This window comes from Leuciscus leuciscus (genome assembly GCF_965113295.1).
Source record: "Leuciscus leuciscus genome assembly, chromosome: 20".
In the NCBI taxonomy this organism is placed as follows: domain Eukaryota; kingdom Metazoa; phylum Chordata; class Actinopteri; order Cypriniformes; family Leuciscidae; genus Leuciscus; species Leuciscus leuciscus.
This window is the reverse complement of record NC_138744.1, coordinates 22,784,585-22,806,635: the sequence shown is the minus strand read 5'-3', so window position 1 is coordinate 22,806,635 and position 22,051 is coordinate 22,784,585. Positions and strand designations below refer to the sequence as shown.

Genomic DNA, 22,051 nt, shown 5'->3' with positions numbered 1-22,051 from the left:
CTTGCATAGCCTAGATGCAAAATGTCTATTATTTATTCATAATTTATTCTTCTAGGCTATGTTTTGAAGGTTTTTACAGATGGGTTTGTTCAAAACATTTAGGCTATTCCTATTTTTTTTTTTTGTTTTTTTTTGGCTATTGACAGTAGATCTAGCTTATTTTCTGATTTAAGTGTCTTTATTACTGTCTTTATCCAATGTTCAGATTTATTTTACATATTTCTGGAAACATGAAATACAACATAAACATCAAAACGTGGCTGCCTACATTTGTCTTCTGTGGTCATGACGTAGGCTACATTCATTGCTGAATCAGTGTGACCGGTCCTTGAAACGAACTGTTCGAAAGAACCGATTCGAGGAGATGAGTTGGACTTTCCATCAAGCGTAACGTCCTACGTCTTATTTGCTCGACATCACTGTGAACGTACACCAATGCGTTCGGGGGGTGGGCGTGGTTTTTCACAGGTGGGTTGTGTTACCAGTGTTACCTGTAGCGACGTCTCCACTCCTTTCAAGCACCGCTCAGATGTGAACAGGTATTTACCGAGCGTTAAAATAAAACGTCAAACCAGGAAGCGAGATATTTGAGGATTTATTTATTTTTCATCTGCATATTATATCATCGATCTCGGTTAATATCACCGATAATACACAGAGTCAGCTCTATAAAATAATGCAACAGCCGTCGTCTTCTGGGAGGTGTTAGTATCTACGACAGGTAACTCTGATCATCTGTACACCTGCACGCGAGAGACAGGATCTGAAACAGGTCTAGCTTCCTCTTGAGTCCTCCATCATGAAGTTTCCTGCCTTGCTGTTGGGTTTTGTCTTGGTGTGCAGTCTGGGCATCGCTGGCTACATCCATAGCAAACGGAAGCAGGAACTGTATTTTAATAAACAGGCTTCATTTCTAGATATTAAATTCAGAGTGACCGGGGATGTTCTGGGGGAATACGAAGATCAGTTGATCCAGTCCAACACAGAAATAGAAAAGACTAAGAAAGAGCTGGATACTCTAACTAAAGACGTGTCCAAAGTTAAGACCTTAGAGGCCCAGAAAAAGAGTGATGCTGATAACTGTAAAGGAGACAAGGTGAGTTGAATATGGAGGGATTTTTTAATGTTTCGTTTTTATATGCGCTCAACAATTAATATCCATCTTAGACCTTATTTAAATGCTTCATTGTATTACTATTATAACTGCCTGTATGCATTCAAATACAATGTCTCAATTGTAGGCCTAAGTGACACCTGTGGTTTATTATAACCTCTTTAATTTTTTCTTCTCCAGAAACGACTCACAGATGAAATTGCTGCTTCAGATTCAGAGAAGAAACATATCGGGGGTGAGTTTATTTTCAGTTTTAAAAGAAAACCGTAGGCTATGGAAATGTCTTAAATATTTACCAAAAGTAGTATGGAGTAGAAAAACAGCTATTTCTTCACCCTGCATTGTATCTCACATTAACTAGATTTGTCATTTATTGTTAATCCTATGACAATACTCAATACTGCCCCCCTGCGGCAACAAATGCAAGTCAGTCGTGCCTGGATAAATGCCAGCTAAATAAATAATGTATATTGTTAGTTGTTGAGTAATGAAATTGTGCAATTGATTTCTTTGTGTTTTAAAGATGTTGACAATAGCCTACATAACTGCACATTTTGTCATTGTTTGTTTTACTTTGACCTGCTATTAAAAATATCCTCTCAGACTGAATTTTTCTGTTTCCTCTTCCTAGATGAGTTTGTCAAGGAGAAGCCTCATTGGGAAACGGAGGTTGCTACTCTAAAAAAACAACTGGAGCAGGAGAGCACACTTTGCAAGTACATCGACAAGACCTCTGAGGAGGGAAGGTGAGTGAATTTGTACAATAGAATAATTTATGGATCTCCAATCTCATTTAACTATCAGAAAACATGTGAAATTAGTTGTGGTTAATTATGTGCAGAACTTGTTGATCGGTCATTGACTGCCATTCTGTGCTTTGGTCAGAATGTACATATTAACCTGATGCCTTTAATTGGGGATTTTACATTCTTACGTATTTAAACTTAAAATTGAAAGATACATTTTTTTTTAAATGCAATTTAAATAGAAAATCGATAAAGAGCATTCCATCAACATTGCTTAACAATACTCCTTTAATTCTCCAAGGAAACTGTGCAACATAATTGAAGAGCCACAAAAGGCAGCAGACAAACCCAACCCTGAGGAAAAAAAAGTTGAAGTGCCAGAAGCTGAACAGCCAAAAGTAAAGGTGGAGTGAAGGAAAAAACAAGTGGATTGAGTGTGTGTGTGTTAAGGAGATGGAAAACAATACTATGTCAGTATCCGCTGGAGAATTGAATAGGAAGATTAGCTAAAAACTGAACATCTTGCTTTGGTTGATCTCCAACATTCCACAAGCGTCCCTGAAATGACAGACACACACTTTCTCAACCATGCACACAACAAACCTGGATTTGAAGTTTGACTGATAACATCATGCATTCTGTCATATTCCTGGTCTGTTTTGGTTTATAAGAAATATGGTATGACACCGATATATTGACAATTTCAGCTGCATATCTGCTATTTATCAATTGATTTTGTTGTCCACTTTATCCACAATTAAGTTATGAAATTTTCTTTGATCTTTTTTTTTTTCCTTTAATTTTTTATACAGTTAGGTTCCTTTGCTTTCTTGGGGGTGTTTGTCCTTTTAATATTTCTTTATTTCTTCTTTATTTTTTGCCCCTGTTACTGTGTCATTATGACCCTCCCTCAGGCTCATGCATACATGCCCGCTTGTATCGACCAATGGGAAAGCTCTTACCCTCTTACTGTCACTCCTAATTATCCTCACCCTGTTACCCCAGTTACTATTGTTATATAGTCCTTACAACAACGAGCTTAACCCATCAGAGCCTTCAGTGCAGTTATGAAGTTCAAATGGTTGCTCTTCAGTGTCATTTGTTATAAGTTTTGGTTTTATTCTGAAATATTGTGATGCTTAATGTAACAATAAAGGCAGAGTTTGGTTAGACACTCCCTTTTATGTATTCTTCCAGTAAATGGATGGTTACTGCTATTTCAAATGTTTGCCTAGTCATTGTAATCTAATCTTAAACAGTGTCTTGACAGCTGAATATGTCGTTCTAGGTTGTTTAACCAGTTTGATGGGTATGTAAAAGTAATGTCACAATAGGTTTTACAGGTGACATCCAGTTTGAGACAAAACTATTTTAATATACAGCACCACCTTCTGACAAATCTTTGGCAGTATTTATACAGATGAGTTGTGTTAAACGGAACTGGAATATTCTGGGTTCAATAGAGGTTAAGCTCAATGTATGATGTATGGCATAGTTACAGACTTTTTTAGATTAATTTAGCATTTTCTAATAGATTTAATAGCAGAAATGTGCAGCTTATTATTGTATAAATTCACTTGCATACATTTGTTTAAAAGGTTAGTTCACTCAAAAATGAAAATTCTGTCATTATTTACTCTCCCTCATGTCGTTCCAAACCTGTTCTGTGAAACATAAAAGATATGTTGAGTGTTTTAAATGTCTTAATGTTTTTATCTAAACGATGGAAGTCAATGGTAACTTGCGGTGGGGTTGTTAAGGGTGTGGGAGATCAGCAGAAGAACAGAAACCAGCTGTTTCAATGGCGTTAAAGTGCGTGGATAACGGTTGGTGCTCGGCCTTTATAAAGCAGCACCGAACACCAATTCCACTGACTTTTTGTTCTTCCAGACCGTTGACTTCTGACCGTCTGAACAAGCCTGACAGAAGTTCCTTGCCATAGAAAAGCACCCCTTCAGCGGACGCCGGACGGCATCACAAGCTGCTATTGTGAACGTGGCCGTAAATTATATATTGTTAATAAGAAGCATCACTAAAATAATTTAATTATTTTTGTTTATTTAAATTTAAAAAGTTGTTCTGATTATCATTCTCTCGTTCTGATCTTTTTTCGACCATCACCACGGCCATTCTGGCATCACAAAAAGTTTAATTCCTTTGCTTTTCAAAGAGTGTCAGCCATCTTCAGGCTGTGGGTATAAAGATCCTTCCATACCTGGACAATTGGTTGATCTGTGCACCATGAAGGGTAACTAGGTTCTCTACCCTGGCACAATATTACTGCTTAGGCACGTTTTGGGGCAGTTCCAAAAATTAGTGGGGATGATATCGGCAGCAATGAAGGTAGCGCCTCTGGGACTACTCAATGCAGGACCACTGCAGTTTACACATCCCTAAATTACACAGGTGAGTGAAGTTGAAGGTCACATGGAAATATGTTCAGGCTCTGCATCAGTGGATAAGCAAAAGGAGATTGAACCAAGTGGTTCCTCTGGGGAATATACCAGCAAGGAGAATGGTGGTGACAATGGATGCTTTTCTGACTGGTTGGGGGGTTGTCTGGCAAGGCAGAACAGTTATGGGTTTATGGGTGGTCCCCTTGACCATGGGGTCAGTCTATCTGTCTTCGAGACATTTGATTCAATTCTACAGGAGAAGCAATAGACTTCTGTTTCAGGCCTACCCAAAACTCACCTCACACAGTCTACATACCCAGAGTAGTAAACCGGGCAGCCGATCTCTTCTCCCGAACTGGGCCTCCCCTGAGGGAATGGCGATTACACCCAGAGGTGGTGTCTCTGATATTGGCCCGGTTTGGAAGAGCCCACACTGACCTGTTTGCATCAGCCGAGACAACCCATTGCAAGATGTGTTTTTCTCTGTGCAGCCAAGGTGGGCCTTTGGGAATGGATGCACTGTCTCACCGGGACGATTGTTATACGCTTTGTTATTATGGGACATTACAGGATCTTACTGATCACCCCAAAGTGGCCATGTAAACATTGGTTCCCACTTCTCCTATGTCTGGTTCTAGACCTTCCATGGCTGCTACCAATCAGAGCAGACCTTCTCTCTCAAGTGGAGGGTCAGATCTGACACCCGAAAGCAGCCACGCTAAAACTCTGGGTTTGGCCCCTGCTTTGCAGAGTTAGAGGCAGTAGTGAAAACCATAAACAATGCTAAAGCACCTTCCACTTGGGATAATTACTCAAACAGATGGCGTGTGTTCTCTAATTGGTGTCAGGACAGAAACCTGGACCCCATTTATTGTGGTCTTGATTCTATTCTATGCTTTCTTCAGTCACAGTGAAAGTTTATGTTGTGGCTATTTCTAATTTCCATGCTGGCCTGGGCGGACCTGGGCCATGGCATGGCGTGGGTGGATCCGGCAGTGCAGGAGGCCAGGGTAGACCAGACAGTTCAGGTGGCCATGGGGGTGCAGCCTCCATGGTCCTATCAAGGACCCTACAGGTTCAGGCGTGGCGGCTGCCATTTTTGCTGAGGGCTCAGGTGACGTGGTGGCAGCAATCCTTTCCGGAGACACTGGCTTGGCGGTGGCCATCTTGTCTGGAGACACTGGCTCGGCGGCAGCCATCTTGTCCGGAGACACTGGCTCAGCGGCAGACGTGGCATGAAGAGACTCAGACTTGGCAGGCATGACGTGAAGAGATTCAGGCTTGGCAGGCATGACGTGAAAAGGCTCAGGCTTGGCAGGCATGACGTGAAGAGGCTCAGGCTTGGCAGGCATGACGTGAAGAGGCTCAGGCTTGGCAGGCATGACGTGAAGAGGCTCAGGCTTGGCAGGCATGGCGTGAAGAGGCTCAGGCTTGGCAGGCATGACGTGAAGAGGCTCAGGCTTTGCAGGCATGACGTGAAGAGGCTCAGGCTTGGCAGGCATGACGTGAAGAGGCTCAGGCTTGGCAGGCATGACGTGAAGAGGCTCAGGCTTGGCAGGCATGACGTGAAGAGGCTCAGGCTTGGCAGGCATGACGTGAAGAGGCTCAGGCTTGGCAGGCATGACGTGAAGAGGCTCAGGCTTGGCAGACATGACGTGAAGAGGCTCAGGCTTGGCAGGCATGACATGAAGAGGCTCAGGCTTGGCAGGCATGACGTGAAGTGGTTCAGGCTGAGATGATACTGTGGGTTTGCGGTAAAACCCACAGTAAATGAGGAACCGCTCAAAAACAGGGCATACCCAGCAAACACAGAATGTTGGCACAACGTACCCAACCTTCTAACAACGTTTTAACAACATGGCCAAAAGGTTGCTATAACTACGTTGTGTGGTGAAGGTTGTTACAGCGTTGTCACAATGTTGACATTGAACCACCGTTCAGGGCCATTGCTTAAGGTTGTGCCTGCGGTGTCTGGACAACCACTGGACGACATGTACTCGTCACTGCCCTGAAGCGCGAAAATCAGCCTTTTAAATTTCAACTGACCGTTGGGCCGTCTCTCATTCTTCATCGAGCAATCCTTACGTGAGAATTGCGTTTAATTTACCTCAGCTAAATAAGATACGTACTTATTCAAACACAACCTACAACTTCCTTGTCTAATGTGACATTTATTTGAACACCTTCTGGTCAGGTATGACAAATATTTAATAACTTTATGCCAAAAGTATGAAGCCAAAATGACTAATGATGAGTAATTGATTTCAGCACGTAGCCTACTTGTTGCACGTTAATGCTTTTTCTGTTTTTTTTTTTATGGAAACGCACAGAGAAAAAAAAATGTTTGTAACTGTGAAAAAAAAAAATGTTTCTCCCTTTCATTTCATCTCATTCGTTTCTTTGCTAAATGTTCTCATGTCTGCTCATGCTAGTTAACGTTAATCCACTCCCTGTTTTGTTTTCTCACAAATGTATGACTTTTGGAAGTGCAATTTGATTACCATATGCAGTTTTAATAAAGTTGAATTAGGTAACCTTCTATGTCATTTTTACTCTTCAAAGTGTACACTTGCAGATGTTGATTATAATGAATTTACTGTTAGGCCCATAAATAATAATAGGGATAAACAATATTTAAAAAGTATATAATTTAACATATGACTAATTAAAAATTAACCACAAAACATGCTAAATGGGGGATATCTATGTAGCATAAAATTTTTTTTTTAAAAAGGCCAGAACGTCATCTCTCAGTTGCTGAATGTCGCGCAACAACGTTGCTACAGCCCTGGCGCGTCTTACAATTCTACGTTGTTACAATGTTGCGAGCATGTAGACAGCGACGTTGCCATAGCAGAAATGCAACGTGCCACAAACGTTGCCACAACGTAAATGTGTTTGCTGGGTAGTCCATGTATTGTTCAAGTGAGAAGTGAATTTTCCCCCCAGGCAGTCCATAGCGCAAAGGTTAATCTAATCCATGTCTAAAAATGTCCTTGAGTGCTACGTCATTAAAATCGACCTTGTGACAGAGTTCGCAAAAGTCCTTGACATAATCCTCAATGGTCCGGTTGTACTGACGAAGATGAAGGAGGTCAACTGCTGGGTTCATGGTTTAGGTCAAGTATTCTGTAAAAAGTGATCCACTGGAGGCAAGTGTAAATGAGAACCCAAGTGCAGTTTATTATAAACAAAACCAAACATGAAACAAAAACATGGCATGGCATGGCATGGCATGGCATGGCATGGCATGGCATGGCATGGCATGGCATGGCATGGCATGGCAACTCAAAACAAGACATGAAAATGAAAATGACTCACAGAGGTTACAGGGAACAATACTTGACCAAGACATATGGCAAACATGAGGGCTTAAATACACACGAGACTAATTTACAAGAGACAAGGAACACCTGTGAACAATGAAACAATGAACCAATGACAACATGACACATCAGACATGGGAACACATGGCAGGATCACATGACTTACAAGGGATCACATGACAGACAAGGAAACATGACGTGAACAAACCCAAAAACAAAACCGTGACAGCTGCACAGTATTGAGGAAGGCTTTGCAATTGGTAAACATGTTGGTGTCTCAATTTCTTAAAGGGGCACGTTGCCTCTATCCGGAAAAAAGTTAAGATCACCACCCTAGGATCTTCCCATGGTTCTACAGTCATCATTGCCTAAATCCCCATTTGAACCATTGGCCCAGGCGGATCTTAAATCACTAACGTGGAAAACGTTAGTTGAAGAAGTTTTCCTTCTTGCTATCTGTTCAGCAAAAAGAATGGGCGAAATACATTCTTTAACAGTAAGTGAGGACTGTCTGAGGTGAAAAGCAGATTATGCAGGGGTCTCTCTTTGGCTGAACCCGGCTTTCTTGCCTAAGGTTCTTAATCCTCGCATGATCAAGTCATTTAACTTTTTTAAGTACAGGGCTTGATATCTCTACCTTGTGTCCAGTTCGAGCACTTCACACTTACATTGAGCGCACACAGTCGTTGCAACATTCACACACTATTAGCTGTTTATGTGTTTTGATAAGAACATGATGTTGGACAACCTGTCTTGAAACAGCGCCTATCACGTTGGATAGTAGACAGTATTGCACAAGTGTATTCCAGCCAGAGCTTACCAGTTCCAGGGAAGTTGGTCACTCATTCTACCAGGAGTCTGGCCACTCGGCAATGAAGGAAGTGGCACTTACGGACATATGTGCACTGGCCTCATGGAGCTCACCTTGCACCATTTCCAAGTATTACAGGGCCAATGTGGCAGTATAAGGAAGTGTTCGGTACACCCGGATGTTATAAAGGGAACCAACCACTTAAGGTCAGTCATTTGAATTAGTTTACATTAGGTCTCGAGGAAAGGCAGCACAATAGGATCATTCAAGGTAAGACCGTGGTGACGATTATCATTCTCATAGATCCAAAGTTATAGTCATAGCTTACTTTTTTCCCAATGTTTTAACAGCATCACAAAGTGAAACTAATGCAGGTGTTTTTCATTGCAGGCTTTTGAATCTTTACGATTTTATACTTATTAGTGAAATTATTTGGTAATTACACATTATTTCAAATATGTGTTCTGCAGAAGAAAAATGCAGAAAGGTTTGGAGCAACATGAGGGTGAGTTAATTTCTGGTTAAATATCCTTTACATTGTAATTTTCACGGTCGTTATAGGGTTTATGTTTACATTAAATCATGTAACAGTTGCACCAAAGTAAAATTGTATATAACTAGACAGAAAAAAGGGTTACATTTTATTTTACAGTATGGGCTACTTATAGTGTACCCAATAAAGTATTGGTTATTATAAGGTAACTACATGGGTTACGGTTAAGTTTAGGGGTAGGTTCGGGGTTAGTACCTACCCAGCTAACCCGTACCCACAGTATTGTGACGACGTCGTCAGTTAGTCGTCATTTGATCAGCGTGACAGTACTTTATGACAACGTTGTGAGAACGTCGTGGTAAAGTTAAACTTTTTATAATCTTGGCTAACGTTCCAGAAACGTCGTGGGCACCTCCTCAAAAGACGTTGCTAGTTTATCCCATAGAGAACGTTGTAGAGACGTGGTCCTCTGGTCACCAGATAACTTTTAAGAAAATTGCATTACAAGTATTATCCTAGTGATATATGGAACATTTACTTAATACATCAAAGATTTTATTAAGTTATCTGGGGCCTCATGTACAAAGACTTGCATTGAATTCATACTAAAACATTGCGGACAGACAAAGCTGTAAATGTGCGTACACAAAAAAAAAAAAAAAAAAGATGTATGAATCTCTGCGTACGAAGGATCCCACGCATATTCTCTTTGTACATCCCAATTAACGTAAAATTGGGTGCACATACACGAGCACAATGCCCCACCCAGTCTCCACCCTTAATTAAATCAATTTAAATATGGTAATGAGTCCACTTTGGCAAAAGAAAGCAGTAAGAAAATGGCTAAAGCAAGCGGCAAGAAACGAAACTTTACAGATGCCGTCAATGCGGTATTAAATTATTATATAAACTATTATATATATTATATATATATTATATATATTATATATATATATATATATATATATTATATTATATATTATTATATATTATATTATACATACATATATATATATATATATATATATATATTATTTGATATTATATTTGATATTAATTAATATTGTATATTTAATATTTTTATTAATATTATATTATATTATATTATATTTTATTTTATTTTATTTATAGACTAAGGGTTGTATCAATTTGCATATGCTTTTATATGTTCTTAATTGATAGAATATTCCCATAAGGCTCGTGTGACAATATATGTAAATTATTTTATAAATGGCAAATTAATAGCAATGCTTCCCACAGGTGATGGTGCGATAGACTTGTAGAACAATTCGTTGTGTAATGTTTGCAACTTCACTTCATTGCCTGTAAGAGTCGCCCACGGACAAAAACAATGAGAAATGTACGTACGCCAGTCGCCAGACATGAAATTGGCGTGGAGGAACGCACATTCTCGCGTTAATTTCACTGTTAGTACATCCGACCGTGAGCGTTAAAGCTGGCGTAAGCAAAGTTTTTGTGCGTACGCAAGATTGATACGGCCCCAGGTGAGTGGACCACGTCTCTACAACGTTCTCCTTTGGGATAAACTAGCAAGGTGTTCGTAAAAAAAAATAATAATAAAAAAAAAAAAAAATTATAAAAGTGCCACTTCACGTGCACATATATGAGCGGGTTGAAGAACTTCAAAATGAGTTTAAAATTCATGAGATTTTTATTCAGTCTAATATATTAATTATAGATGTTTATTTAAATGCGCTTGACTGCGTGCGCGTTGAACATTTGAGTAGCTTTCAAACCCTGGAGCGCGCAGAGTTGCCATGGAAACGGCGCAGCAACACAACTGACAAGCAGCAAACTCCCTCTGTCGCTGTTGTTTTCACTGCTTTCAGGTGAGTTTAGTCTCTAAAATCACACAAATAATACACACAACTGTTCCTGACACTTTTCTTACGTGTTATTGACACACATCGGCTGAATATTTACTTAATAGAAATAGTTTAGTGTCTTCGGAAAAAGTCCGTTTCAGAAGAGGTAACGTTAAAGCCACACCGCGGAACTTTTGCGGGCGCTAGGGGCGCTAGACCTGTAACTTTCACGTCTAGCGCCCCTAGAGGCCACAAGCGCCGCAGCACTGTCGCAAAAGTCTGCTCCATGAGTATATCAGAGCCTATGGTCACGTGATGGCCGTAAAGCGATACGTTCTCCAGGTCACATGACCTGGCCAACGACGGTCCGTCTTCTCCAAACTTACATAGGCGGTATTTCAAGAGGGCAGCCCCGCTCGGAGCATTAATAGTGTCAAACGCTGTATATTGGCCTGAGGAATCATTTGAAATAACTTGTATGCGTCAACTCTTTAGGTCACAAAGTCCACGGTGTGGCTTTAACGTTAACTTTTAGGCTAACCTAAACTCTTGTTTATAAAAGTTTTGGCTTTTATTTAATGACGTCTTTGTGTAGACGAGATTTTTTGTTCGTTTTGTAAAGGTTTTGCTGTCAGTAGAATGGGTGATTGGAAGTTGACTAATTTACTTACATAAATGTATGTGCTGTTAATCGATGACGTCACTTACACGTAGCGTAAAAATGTCTGAAACTAGTTCAAATGCGTTTTGATCTTTCACAGTAAACAAATATTCATAAATGTTCTGTTATTTTAGCAGCGACAAAATAACCCCTTACAGAGGGAAAGCTCCACGATTTCAACATTTCTGAAGAAAGCTGCTGCCAGAGAGGAAACACAGGTGAAGTGAGGAAGCTTATTAAATAACTTCATATCCATTTTCCACCACAATGTGTTTTACCATTATCACCATACATCTGTTTTTTTCCTTTTTTTTTATTATCTCAAATTAAAAAAATGTATTCATTTAATTTATTTTAAGAAGGCTTTGACATTCAAATGTAGGTGAGCAATATTCAATGAATATGTAAACCTAAAACTTAAAATTCTGTTAACCTAAGAAATTATTTTCTGTATATTCTTCTTTCTTCGCAACGTAACTGTGTTAGCTAGGTAGTTATAACCCAGTTAATTGCTAATAAGTACATACATGCGGAACAGGACTGTAAAATAAAGAGCTACTGAAAAAAAAGTTAGTAAGATAAATCATGTTGTATATCTCTTGTTGCTATACTATTGAAACAGTGAGTATTGTAATTTTTACCAGTTGGCCCCCTTCACTTCAGTGCATCACTAAGTTTTATTTAAAAAAAGAAAAGGAGGGACAAGTAGAATTTAATATGGAATACTCTAACAATGCCATTTTATTAACTTTTTGTTTTCAGTTGATAGGTTTTGAAATATTAAAAGTAATGAGTAAGCCTTCCTCTTTTTTTCATGGTTTTCTTTGGTAAAGAACAGAACTGACCCTAAGTGAACTTAATTGGCTTAGTATCTGCTCCCATTGTATGCGTACCTCCCATCCCCTCTCTTTTTTGTTTCTCTCTCCCCGTTTTCTTTTTTTATTACCCCGCAGGCTCACAATTAGGGGAAGCAATTAGTGTCTCTCTTCCGCCCCATCTCGTTCAGAAGGTCATTGTGTACAGCGGGACTCAGAGGGAGGGGCAGAAAGCAGATAACATCTGCTTCATTTCTGATGAAATAGATAATAAATATATTGTTTTGGGCTTGTCTTATGTAGTAACCTTTGAATGTGTTTAATGTTAATTTAAGCATGTAGACAACAACTGTTCTAGCGCTGCTTCAGCAACAGGAAAATGATTCCAGATATCAGTCCAGACATAATCACACAAAGTAGAACAGTTTGTATAATTTTGTTTTTAAATTATAAATGCACTTTTTCTGTCCTTAGCTATGTACATCAAATATTCCTTATTGTAACAAGTGTTGTATTTAAATGAGTTATATTGTAAAGTTGTTGTCTGAGTCTTATTTGTAATTTGTGTTATTACATTAGACAATTAAGGATTAATTTGCTCTTACAAAAGAAGAGAAATTTTTCAAAGGTAAACAAGTGATTTTAAAATTGAAAATAAAAAGAATATCTTTAAAATTTCAGTTTTTCTTCATTTCCAAGACATCACCCAAAATGTATGAAAAAGTGTACAGAAATATTATTCATATATCCGCTTAAAGTCTAAATGCAAATAAACAGTCAAATATAATTCCAACTACCAGCTCTTTATCAAACACATTAACAACAGAATCATTTATCCATGGCTTTTTATTTATTAGACTTCTGTTCAGAAAGATACCTTTGCATCAGCTGATCATGAGAACTGAACCAGATGGACTCTTGAGGTTTGACTCCATTGGGTCATGACCTTCAGATGTTCTGTCAGCCACAATGCAAATGGATGTCACATTATAGGGTGGAAAGAATACCCAATGTTGAAGATCAGCTTGGGTGACCATTGAATTGAGCTTTTATAGTTATTTTGGGGATATTAAATTATAACAAGTCAAACCCAAATAGACTGGAAACTAAATGAAGTCTTAAACACCGCTTGTTTTGCGGCATATTTTATCTGTGACAAGAGTGCACAAGCAAAAAGACAAACAGGGGTTTTGATGTAAACCTCTATGCCTAAATGTAACCCATAAGTTATCCCTAAAATCAGAGGGAAACGATATGTGAATAACACTGATGTTGAAGCATAACCCTGGTTATAAGCCTGAACTTGACATAAACTGTAAACTTGTCCCTCAAATTTGGTTGGTTGATTAGAATGTTTTTCCAGGATCAACAAAGACGTTGATCCAGGAACATGTTGCACTTGGTGAAATCAGGTTCTGCTTGTTACAAGCCATTTGGGAGAGTGTAAAAGGCTTCCTTCCAGTAACCTGTGGACTTGTTTTGCAGCATTGTTCTCCATGGTTCTTACAGGCATCTCAGAATTGAGATCAGATTTGCTTTGAGTTAAATATTTGCTTTCACAGAATTTCATGTAATTCGAGAGGTATAAAATCATAAGGACATTTACATTGATACATTTGATTACATTTACTATATAGGCTACAATATAGGTTTTTACAAATGTATTTAAATGCACCGTTCAATGCTTTGGGGTCTGTAAGACTTTTTAAAGTATCTTATGCTCACCAAGGCTGCACTTATTTAATTAAAAATACAGTATGGAAACAGTGAAATATTATTACAATTTAAAATAACTGTTATTTGTAAAAATGCAATGTATTTCTGTGTTGGCAGCATCATTACTCCAGTCTTCAGTGTCACATGATCCTTCAGAAATCATTCTAATATGCTGATTCAAGAAACATGCCCAATTATTATCAATGTTGAAAACAGTTGTGCTGCTTCATATTTTTTTGGTGGAAAACATCAGGATTATTTAATAAATAGAAAGTTTAAAAGAACAGCATTTATTTCAAAAGAGAAATCTACAATGCAACTGGAATTAAGCTTTGGACATGGTTTGTTTGCAGATGTAATACAGAGTTGTCTGATTGACCTCCGTGTTGCCCTCTGTGTGACTGTGAAATCACATGTATTGATCAGCCTAATGCAAGAGGAAGAGCCTACGGCAAGGTGATCAATGCACTCTTAATTAACCCCTGTGAGTGAGTGAGTGTGTGTGTGTGTGTGCGTGTGTGTGTGTGTGTGTGTATGCTGGGGTTTAGGAAGGGTGCTAAACTTTGGACAGGGGTGTATAAATACACCCATCCCAGCTGAAACTTGTGACATTCATGCACATCATCTTGCTTACAGACAGCACTACATGACAGGCTAACACACACAAACACACACATAGCTAAGCTGACAGTAGATACTAACACACACTCCATATGATAACAGTACAAAACATTCCGGATCTGAACAATTTCATGGATGGAGTTTCAAAACAGTGAGTATATTGTGAGTCTGTGTGTGTTAATGCTCAATCTTTGTAAGTTTATGCATGTGAAAATGTTGTGTATGTGTGTTACATCAACAACCTGAATGACTTCATCTTAGTCATTTTATTCTTTAGAACCGTAAATTATTTAAAATATACACATAAATTACATTTATAAATAAATTGGTAACACTGTATTTCACAGTGTCCTTTGTTACACTTTATATGTACTTAGTATAGTAATAACAGAAAATTGTACATAGTTACATACAAAAAGTACTTTACTGTACAATTACACTGTAGCAAGGATACCTTAAAATAAACGTAACCTTTAGAAAAAGGGGAATCAACCGCACAGCTGATTCGGCAGGTTTTACGCCGGATGGCCTTCCTAAAGTTATTATATAAATGAACATATTAAATGTAAATGTAAAAAGTGCTAGGTTTAGGGCTAGGGTTTAGAAAGATCATTAGCTCAGTAAAAGAATAAGCAGTTAGTGTTGCCCTTTATTTCTTTCCTATCTAGTCTCATAGTTTCTAACTTAATTGCTGTTTCAAAGCTTCTCTGTTCTCTTTCAGACGCTGTAGAAGATGATGGTGAGGTTCTGATAAGTCAGGGACTGTGTGATATGTTTGATATTCGGTTGCTTTCCTTATATCACGTCAACTAAATATCAGACATATTCCTACAGACTCTGGCACAAATCTTCACATTCGTGGCCTCTCTTCATTCATCATCTTGGGTTCATCAAATTTTTTGTTTTTATCACTTTCTTGATTGTTTCTTCGGCATGATTTCTAGCGTTTGAGCTAGAAAATCTTATCTTATATAATGTTGAGAAGGAGTTGCAATACTCATTTAGTGAAGACTACACAGTTTTTCATGTCTTTCATTGCTTTCATTTCTTAGTTACAGTTATTTTTTTTATAAATACATTTTTTTAGTACATCTTGTAAAGTTTATAACTGCATGTCTTTAACAACTGTGTATCTGAGCAATTAAGCCAAAATGTAAAAAATAAAGGTTTCAGTGATGCCATAAAATAACCATTTTGGGTTCCCCGTACAACCTTTAAGTGAACCTTTTTGTTGTGAAGAACAATTTAATAATCCAAAGACCCCTTTTTTCACAACAAAGACCATTTTGTGGAATAAACGGTAAGGTTCCATGAATGTTAAATGTTATTTTTAGTCTGTTTGGTCATTTTTGACCGACAAATTTTATGTTTTAAATTTTTTTACTTCATCGGAATGGTACGAAACTTGGTAAAGGTTTTGGCACTCGCTGGTTAAATGGTCCTGAAAAAAATAGTCACACTTGTATTGTTTGCAGTCAAAAATGACCATTGGAAATGAATGGGAGAATGCATTGGAAATTAATGTCATCTACTGGAAATGTTTGGTACTGCACACAAACAAATTCTTACTGAAAGCTAATTTCTTTGAGATATCAACCTCACATTTGGAACACAACTTGTTTAGATTTATGGCTTTGATTTTCTCACAGTTTTAAAGTAAAATGTGTTTTGGAAAATATATATTTCATATAAAAATAAAAAGACATTTATTTTTGTGCCTTTTTCATAACAATAAATGTAAAATTGTATAACTTTTTTCAAGTTCACTTTTTTTAAACTCTTTTTCACTTCAGCAATAATCTGCCAAGTGTCATCTTTAAAACTAACCAAACTTTCAAAGCTTTCAAGATTTATGACAGTTTAAGATGGAAATTCAATTTTCAGGTCCATGCTCAAAAAGTGTTAAGTTTTACATAAAAATTATTTAGTACCATACAATCTTCTAAAAATAGATAATATTTCTGGACACAAAAGAAGATATTTTGAAGAATGTGGGTAACCGAACAGTTGATGGGCCCCATTGACTATACATTAAATATTATGGAAGTCAATGGGGTCCATCAATTGTTTGGTTACCGGCATTCTTCAAAATATCTTATTTTGTGTTCAGCAGAAGAAAGAAATTCACACAGGTTTGAAACAACTTGAGGGTGAATAAATGATGACAGAATTTTCTTTTTTGGGTGAAGAATCCCTACTATTAAATTCTTTCTAACAACATACTACAACTAAAACCACATTTTAATAACTTGCATTTACTCATAGTTAGGCTACTATTTTTATAGAGACATGTATGTCAGGTTTCAATTGTCAATAAGTGAAACTCACATATGAGAAAAAAAACCTGATAAACAGTTGTTGGTGTTCTCATATGCACAAATCAAGCTTCATTAAAGATATAATAGTTTAAAACAAAACATATTAGGCTATATTTTCATTAAAATAGTCTAATTCAGGGCAATTCAACTTGGACCAAGTAATCAAAATGGGTTAGGTTGAGTTTTGTGACTTAGCATATTTGTTCTCTATAAGTAAATTACCAGTGTTTATTGATTTATTTTTTAACTTGTAATAAAACAGATTTTCACCTAGCAGGAAAACAGCCCACTGGCCGTCTATTTAGGCTAATAATCTTGGACTAATTTAACAATACTACATTCTCACATCATTGGCATCGACAATCTAACAGGAGCATTGGGTCGTACCAAAACTAATAAAAGCTTATGATAGAATGACTCTATAGTTCAATTGCCATGACTGTCTTCGTTCAATTTTTCTTTGGTTCTTAGCCAGTAGCGTTTGTTTGTGTGTGTGTGTGTGTGTGTGTGTGTGTGTGTGTGTGTGTGTGTGTGTGTGTGTGTGTGTGTGTGTGTGTGTGTAAGTAGCGATGCTTAAATGATTTTAACCTTTAACTCATGACTCAGTAAGCAAAGTCTCATAACTAAGCCAGAGTTTGTGCGCTCAATTTACGTCAGCTATACGTTTCTGGAAACTGCGTGCTATTTCAGTCTAATGTTTTACATGACGCAGAGAAAGTACTGTATATGCCTCAAGCAACTGAACTTGCTCTTTTCTATTAGACATCATTACTGATAATTGGTAAAGATGAATTAATCTTTTAACATATTTGCCAGTTTTACTGAGACTATAGATACTGATGTGCACATGGAAAAAACAGCATATTTTAAAATTTTTAGCATCAGATGTAGCCTATGTACATCAATAATTAAAATGAAAAAAAAAAACACTTTAATAAATGTGTAAAAATTTTTATAAATCTACAAATTCTCCATTGCAAAAATGCCAAAAATGAGCAGCTGCATTACACAGCATAGCACAAACAGATAGAATGTCATAACATTTCATTTAAATATTTTCATATTCCTAAGGATCTGTATGCTCGTGCAATGTACAACGTCTAGCACATACAATATTTGTAAAGGTTATAAGTTAAAATGTTATCTAAATGTACTTTATGCAATATATTCACTATTTTTTGGATTATGAAATAGTATATTTTAGCCCTGAAATAGTGTATGAAAGGTGAACACAAAAATGGAAAAGATTGTTAGAAAAGTATTGCAAGTATTTGTTATTAATACACACAAAGATGAATTTATCATGTTCTAATTCACTGCTCACTTATGGCTTGAAGGGCCAAAATCATGCGATATACATTTTCACCACAGTTAGTTACACATTAAATAACACCCATATTAGTGTAATTACATTACATACATGATTACATCGATAAGATGAATCCATAATATGACTACTTGTCATGCTATATTTGACAAGCTTTCTTTTTTCTAAATGTGTTCATGCACAGTTTTACCTGACAGCTTGATACTTGTTTGACTAATTAAAAAGGCCTTTACTCTTAAACCCTTTATTGTTGCAACCTCTAATGTTGTGCAAACCGAAGAATAATGTGCATTGTATCTTGAGGCAATATGCAACTGAAATACTTTATATTTAAAGAAATAACGACGTGTTGAAGAAATCGTGCTGTGTGTGTGTGTGTGTGTGTGTGTGTGTGTGTGTGTGTGTGTGTGTGTGTGTGTGTGTGTGTGTGTGTGTGTGTGTGTGTGTATACATGTTTTTCTATCCCGGTGGGCACTTAAACCTAAATGCACAAAGACTCATGGGGACTTGTGTCACTGTGGGGACCTAAATTGAGGTCCCCATGAGGAAACACGCTTATAAATCATACAGAATGAGTTTGTTTAAAAGTGTAAAAATGCAGAAAGTGTTATATGATGGGTAGGGGTAGTGTAGGGGAGAATATACATTTTGTACAGTATAAAAACCATTATGTCTATGGAGAGTCCCCACAAAGATATAGTGAACCAGACACGCGCATATGTGTGTGTGTGTGTGTGTGTGTGTTTCTGTGAAGTAGGAGGGTCACAGAAGTATAAATATCAGAGATCATAGAGCATCATCACAATAAAACTGAAGAGACACTGAAGGAATCCAGAGAACAAAACAGAAAACATCTATTAAAACAAGATTCACAGGGAAAGGTAAGAACTTTATTTCCTCTTATCAAGTTTTACATTTATTTTTACATATCTGAATCTGTTTTTGATCCATTTCTTAGTGTATCAGGGAAAAAAGATTAAAAAAAAAAAGGTATATAATGATACAAGATGTAAGTCAGACAGTATAAAGGATCTAAAGCAAAATAACAACAGTAGTCATAATAAGAATATAGTTTTAAAGTAAATTTATTTTTGCTATAGTTTTACTTTTCAATAAAAAGTGCTTCACAGAGACTTTTAGAGGTTTCCATCATGGAATCATTTTATGGATTTAGTTTGAATTAATTAATGTACTTTTAATGCATTTTTTTTTTATTACATTTTATGAAGCAGCTTGTAAATACTTTATCACAAAAAAAAAATCCTAATAACCTGTTAATCATGAAAGTATTATGCAATCATTTAAGAAATTTCTCCTTAGAAACTTTGTGTTCTTTAAAACTGAGCCAGGAACCCTAAGGCTCTATATAAAACCCCACTGAACTTTTTTCTGTACAAACATATTGTTTACATCAATTATTTGTAATAAACACTGAATAATAATAATAATAATAAGTATTATTATTTGTATAGATGGGTTCAAATGTCCCCACCGGTCATATTCTGCTGATTGCAGCCTTTCTGCTGAGCGCATTTGCTCCAACTCTCTGTGTGAACCGAGGTGGAGAGTGCACATTCAACACCAAAGGTACTTCACCATGCATTAGTGAGTTTGTGTTTAATGCACCACACATACAGAGATAAATCATAAATCGTCTTCGTTTTATTTTTAGGCAGCTGTGAATATCAAGGACAGGTCTTCGGCATTGGTGAGAGTTGGATTACTAAAGACTGCTACCAGTGCGTGTGTATGGAGCCTATTGGAGTGGGATGCTGCGATTAGTAAGTTATTTTTTAAATCTATACCTTATACTGTAAAAAAAAAAAAAAAAAAAATCTGTACAATTTACAGTAAAAAATGACAGCTGTGGTTCCCAGAACTTTACCGTCAAAATTTGGTAGCAGCATTTTAGGTTTTAAGGATGAAACTTAAATCTACAGTAAACATTTTTTTTTTTTTACTTTAAACCAACCTACTGAAGTACAGTACAGTTTTGTACATTTATAATACAACGACAACCACCAAACAACACATCAGTTCATCACAAGTACCTTTTCTAGAAGCTGAGGTACATATTACATAATAAACATTAATTTAATGCTTAACATGAAACCCTAATGTACATAACTGATATAAAAAAACTAAGAAGAAACAATTAGTTAAATAAAAAACTATCAAATTTGAAATGCCACACTGGGAATTTAAAATTTTCCACTGTAAATTATAAGATGACTTGTTTTTCACTTCCAAAAACTGTATTTTACTTTAAAATTACATGTCCTGTTTGATTTAATTTTTTCACCGTATATAAGAAAACATACTGTTAACAGTTTTAGTTTTATCATAGCATTTTTAGTCTTTTACTGTTAAAAGATGGAGCATATCTACCTGCACATATTCAGTGTGTGTTCGTTCTCACCCTGACAGCAACTCCCAACCAGTAGATTATCCCGACTGGTGTGAGGTCATCAGAAAGCCCGACTCCTGCACCAGTGTGACTGTGATGAGAGCCAATCACAAACTCCCTTGTCTTTATGGGAAGTGGGGCAGGATGCGACCTGATACATGGAAGTCTGACAATGAATTAATGTTCTAGAAAGAATTTGAAATATCACTAATTAACGTTTGCAATAATTGTTCATTTTATTTTTGGGGGAATTTAAAAGGATGTGCTATTATACCATTTTTACCACTCTGTTTCAGAGAATTATTGGTTCTCTGCATCAACATATTATTTAGGTTTAATGTTCAGACCTGAATTATATGTTGATATAGAGAAACAATGTTACTATAACTTTATTTTTAAAATTGGCATTAAACAGAAGTTGCAATAGTCTTTCTTCTCTATTGTGACATGTATAACCAAATGAAATGGCTTCTCGAACACGAAAATAATGTAGGACGGGACTGGATTTTGTCTATCAGGATTTGTTGGTTGTGGTTTGTTATTGCTGTGATGTCATGTGAGTGACAGGTTGCCTCTCCCTTGCACCAGTAAACATCATCAGAGAAGAGAAGAGAAGAGAAGAGAAGAGAAGAGAAGAGAAGAGAAGAGAAGAGAAGAGAAGAGAAGAGAAGAGAAGAGAAGAGAAGAGAAGAGAAGTCACTGCAAGAGGGAGGGGAAGTTATTTTGATAAAAGATTATGAGGGCACAAAAAAAAAGTGCACAGATAAACAATTTAGAATAAATACTGCAATATTCCATAAAAAAAAAAAAAACAGGTGTTCATTTTGATTTCATGTAACTTTAGATAAGACTGCGATGCACAGTGATATAAAACTGAAAAGGTTTGCCACTTTATAAAATTGCATTTAATATATCTATAATATAATCTTGATATTCTCAATTTAAATATTGGGAACGGCAGTTTTTGTCATGTGTGATATACATATTGGCAGCTGCAGCACTGAGTACAAATAGAATGGATCTATAATTGCATTAATTATTCAAATAATAGATAAATATTACTGGGTGGATTCCATAATTGTTGATGCTCAAATATTTAACTAAACAACTGTTGATTTCATATGTCACATTTGTATTGTTTTTCTTTTGGGTGTTTTAATTTCCATTCATTTTTCCATGTGGTTTGCAATATAGGGTAGGTCTAAATACAGTTTGTGTGACCTTACAATATTTAACATTAAACAAACATTTAAATGAAATATACAAAATGTATAACATTTAGCCAAAATGGGTTACAGGGTTATAAAGTCAGCCTAAGCTGTCACAAAATATTAGTTTGTTTACTGATAAACTTAGATTTCCAAAAATATTTAAGCAACAAACTGGATTAAGGCTTTAGCTTGACAAAAACAGCCAGCATAAAAATTATAAATAGAGAACATTTCATGACTACATATTGCATTATTTTTCATTA

General features: G+C 36.6%; 1 protein-coding gene and 1 long non-coding RNA gene across 2 annotated transcripts; both read left to right on the top strand.

The window, feature by feature from the left end:
* Positions 1 to 157: 157 nt before the first annotated feature.
* LOC309484211 (uncharacterized protein) lies at positions 158 to 3,037 on the top strand. Its single transcript, XM_082150497.1, has 4 exons — positions 158 to 1,096; positions 1,295 to 1,349; positions 1,746 to 1,860; positions 2,162 to 3,037. Exons 1-4 carry the CDS (start codon positions 800 to 802, stop codon positions 2,271 to 2,273), a joined length of 579 nt encoding a protein of 192 aa, XP_082006623.1. The 5' UTR covers positions 158 to 799; the 3' UTR covers positions 2,274 to 3,037.
* Positions 3,038 to 8,446: 5,409 nt separating this feature from the next.
* On the top strand, positions 8,447 to 12,627 carry LOC309484248. The gene is made up of 3 exons (XR_014200776.1): positions 8,447 to 8,663; positions 8,784 to 8,898; positions 11,508 to 12,627. It is a non-coding gene; the product is annotated as an uncharacterized lncRNA (long non-coding RNA).
* Positions 12,628 to 22,051: the final 9,424 nt, after the last annotated feature.

Coding starts and splice junctions, on each gene's coding strand:
- LOC309484211 (XM_082150497.1), top strand. CDS start 800: ATGAAGTTTCCTGCCTTGCTGTTGGGTTTTGTCTTGGTGTGCAGTCTG. Junction 1,350..1,745: donor AGAGAAGAAACATATCGGGG/GTGAGTTTATTT, acceptor TCCTCTTCCTAG/ATGAGTTTGTCAAGGAGAAG. Junction 1,861..2,161: donor AAGACCTCTGAGGAGGGAAG/GTGAGTGAATTT, acceptor TAATTCTCCAAG/GAAACTGTGCAACATAATTG.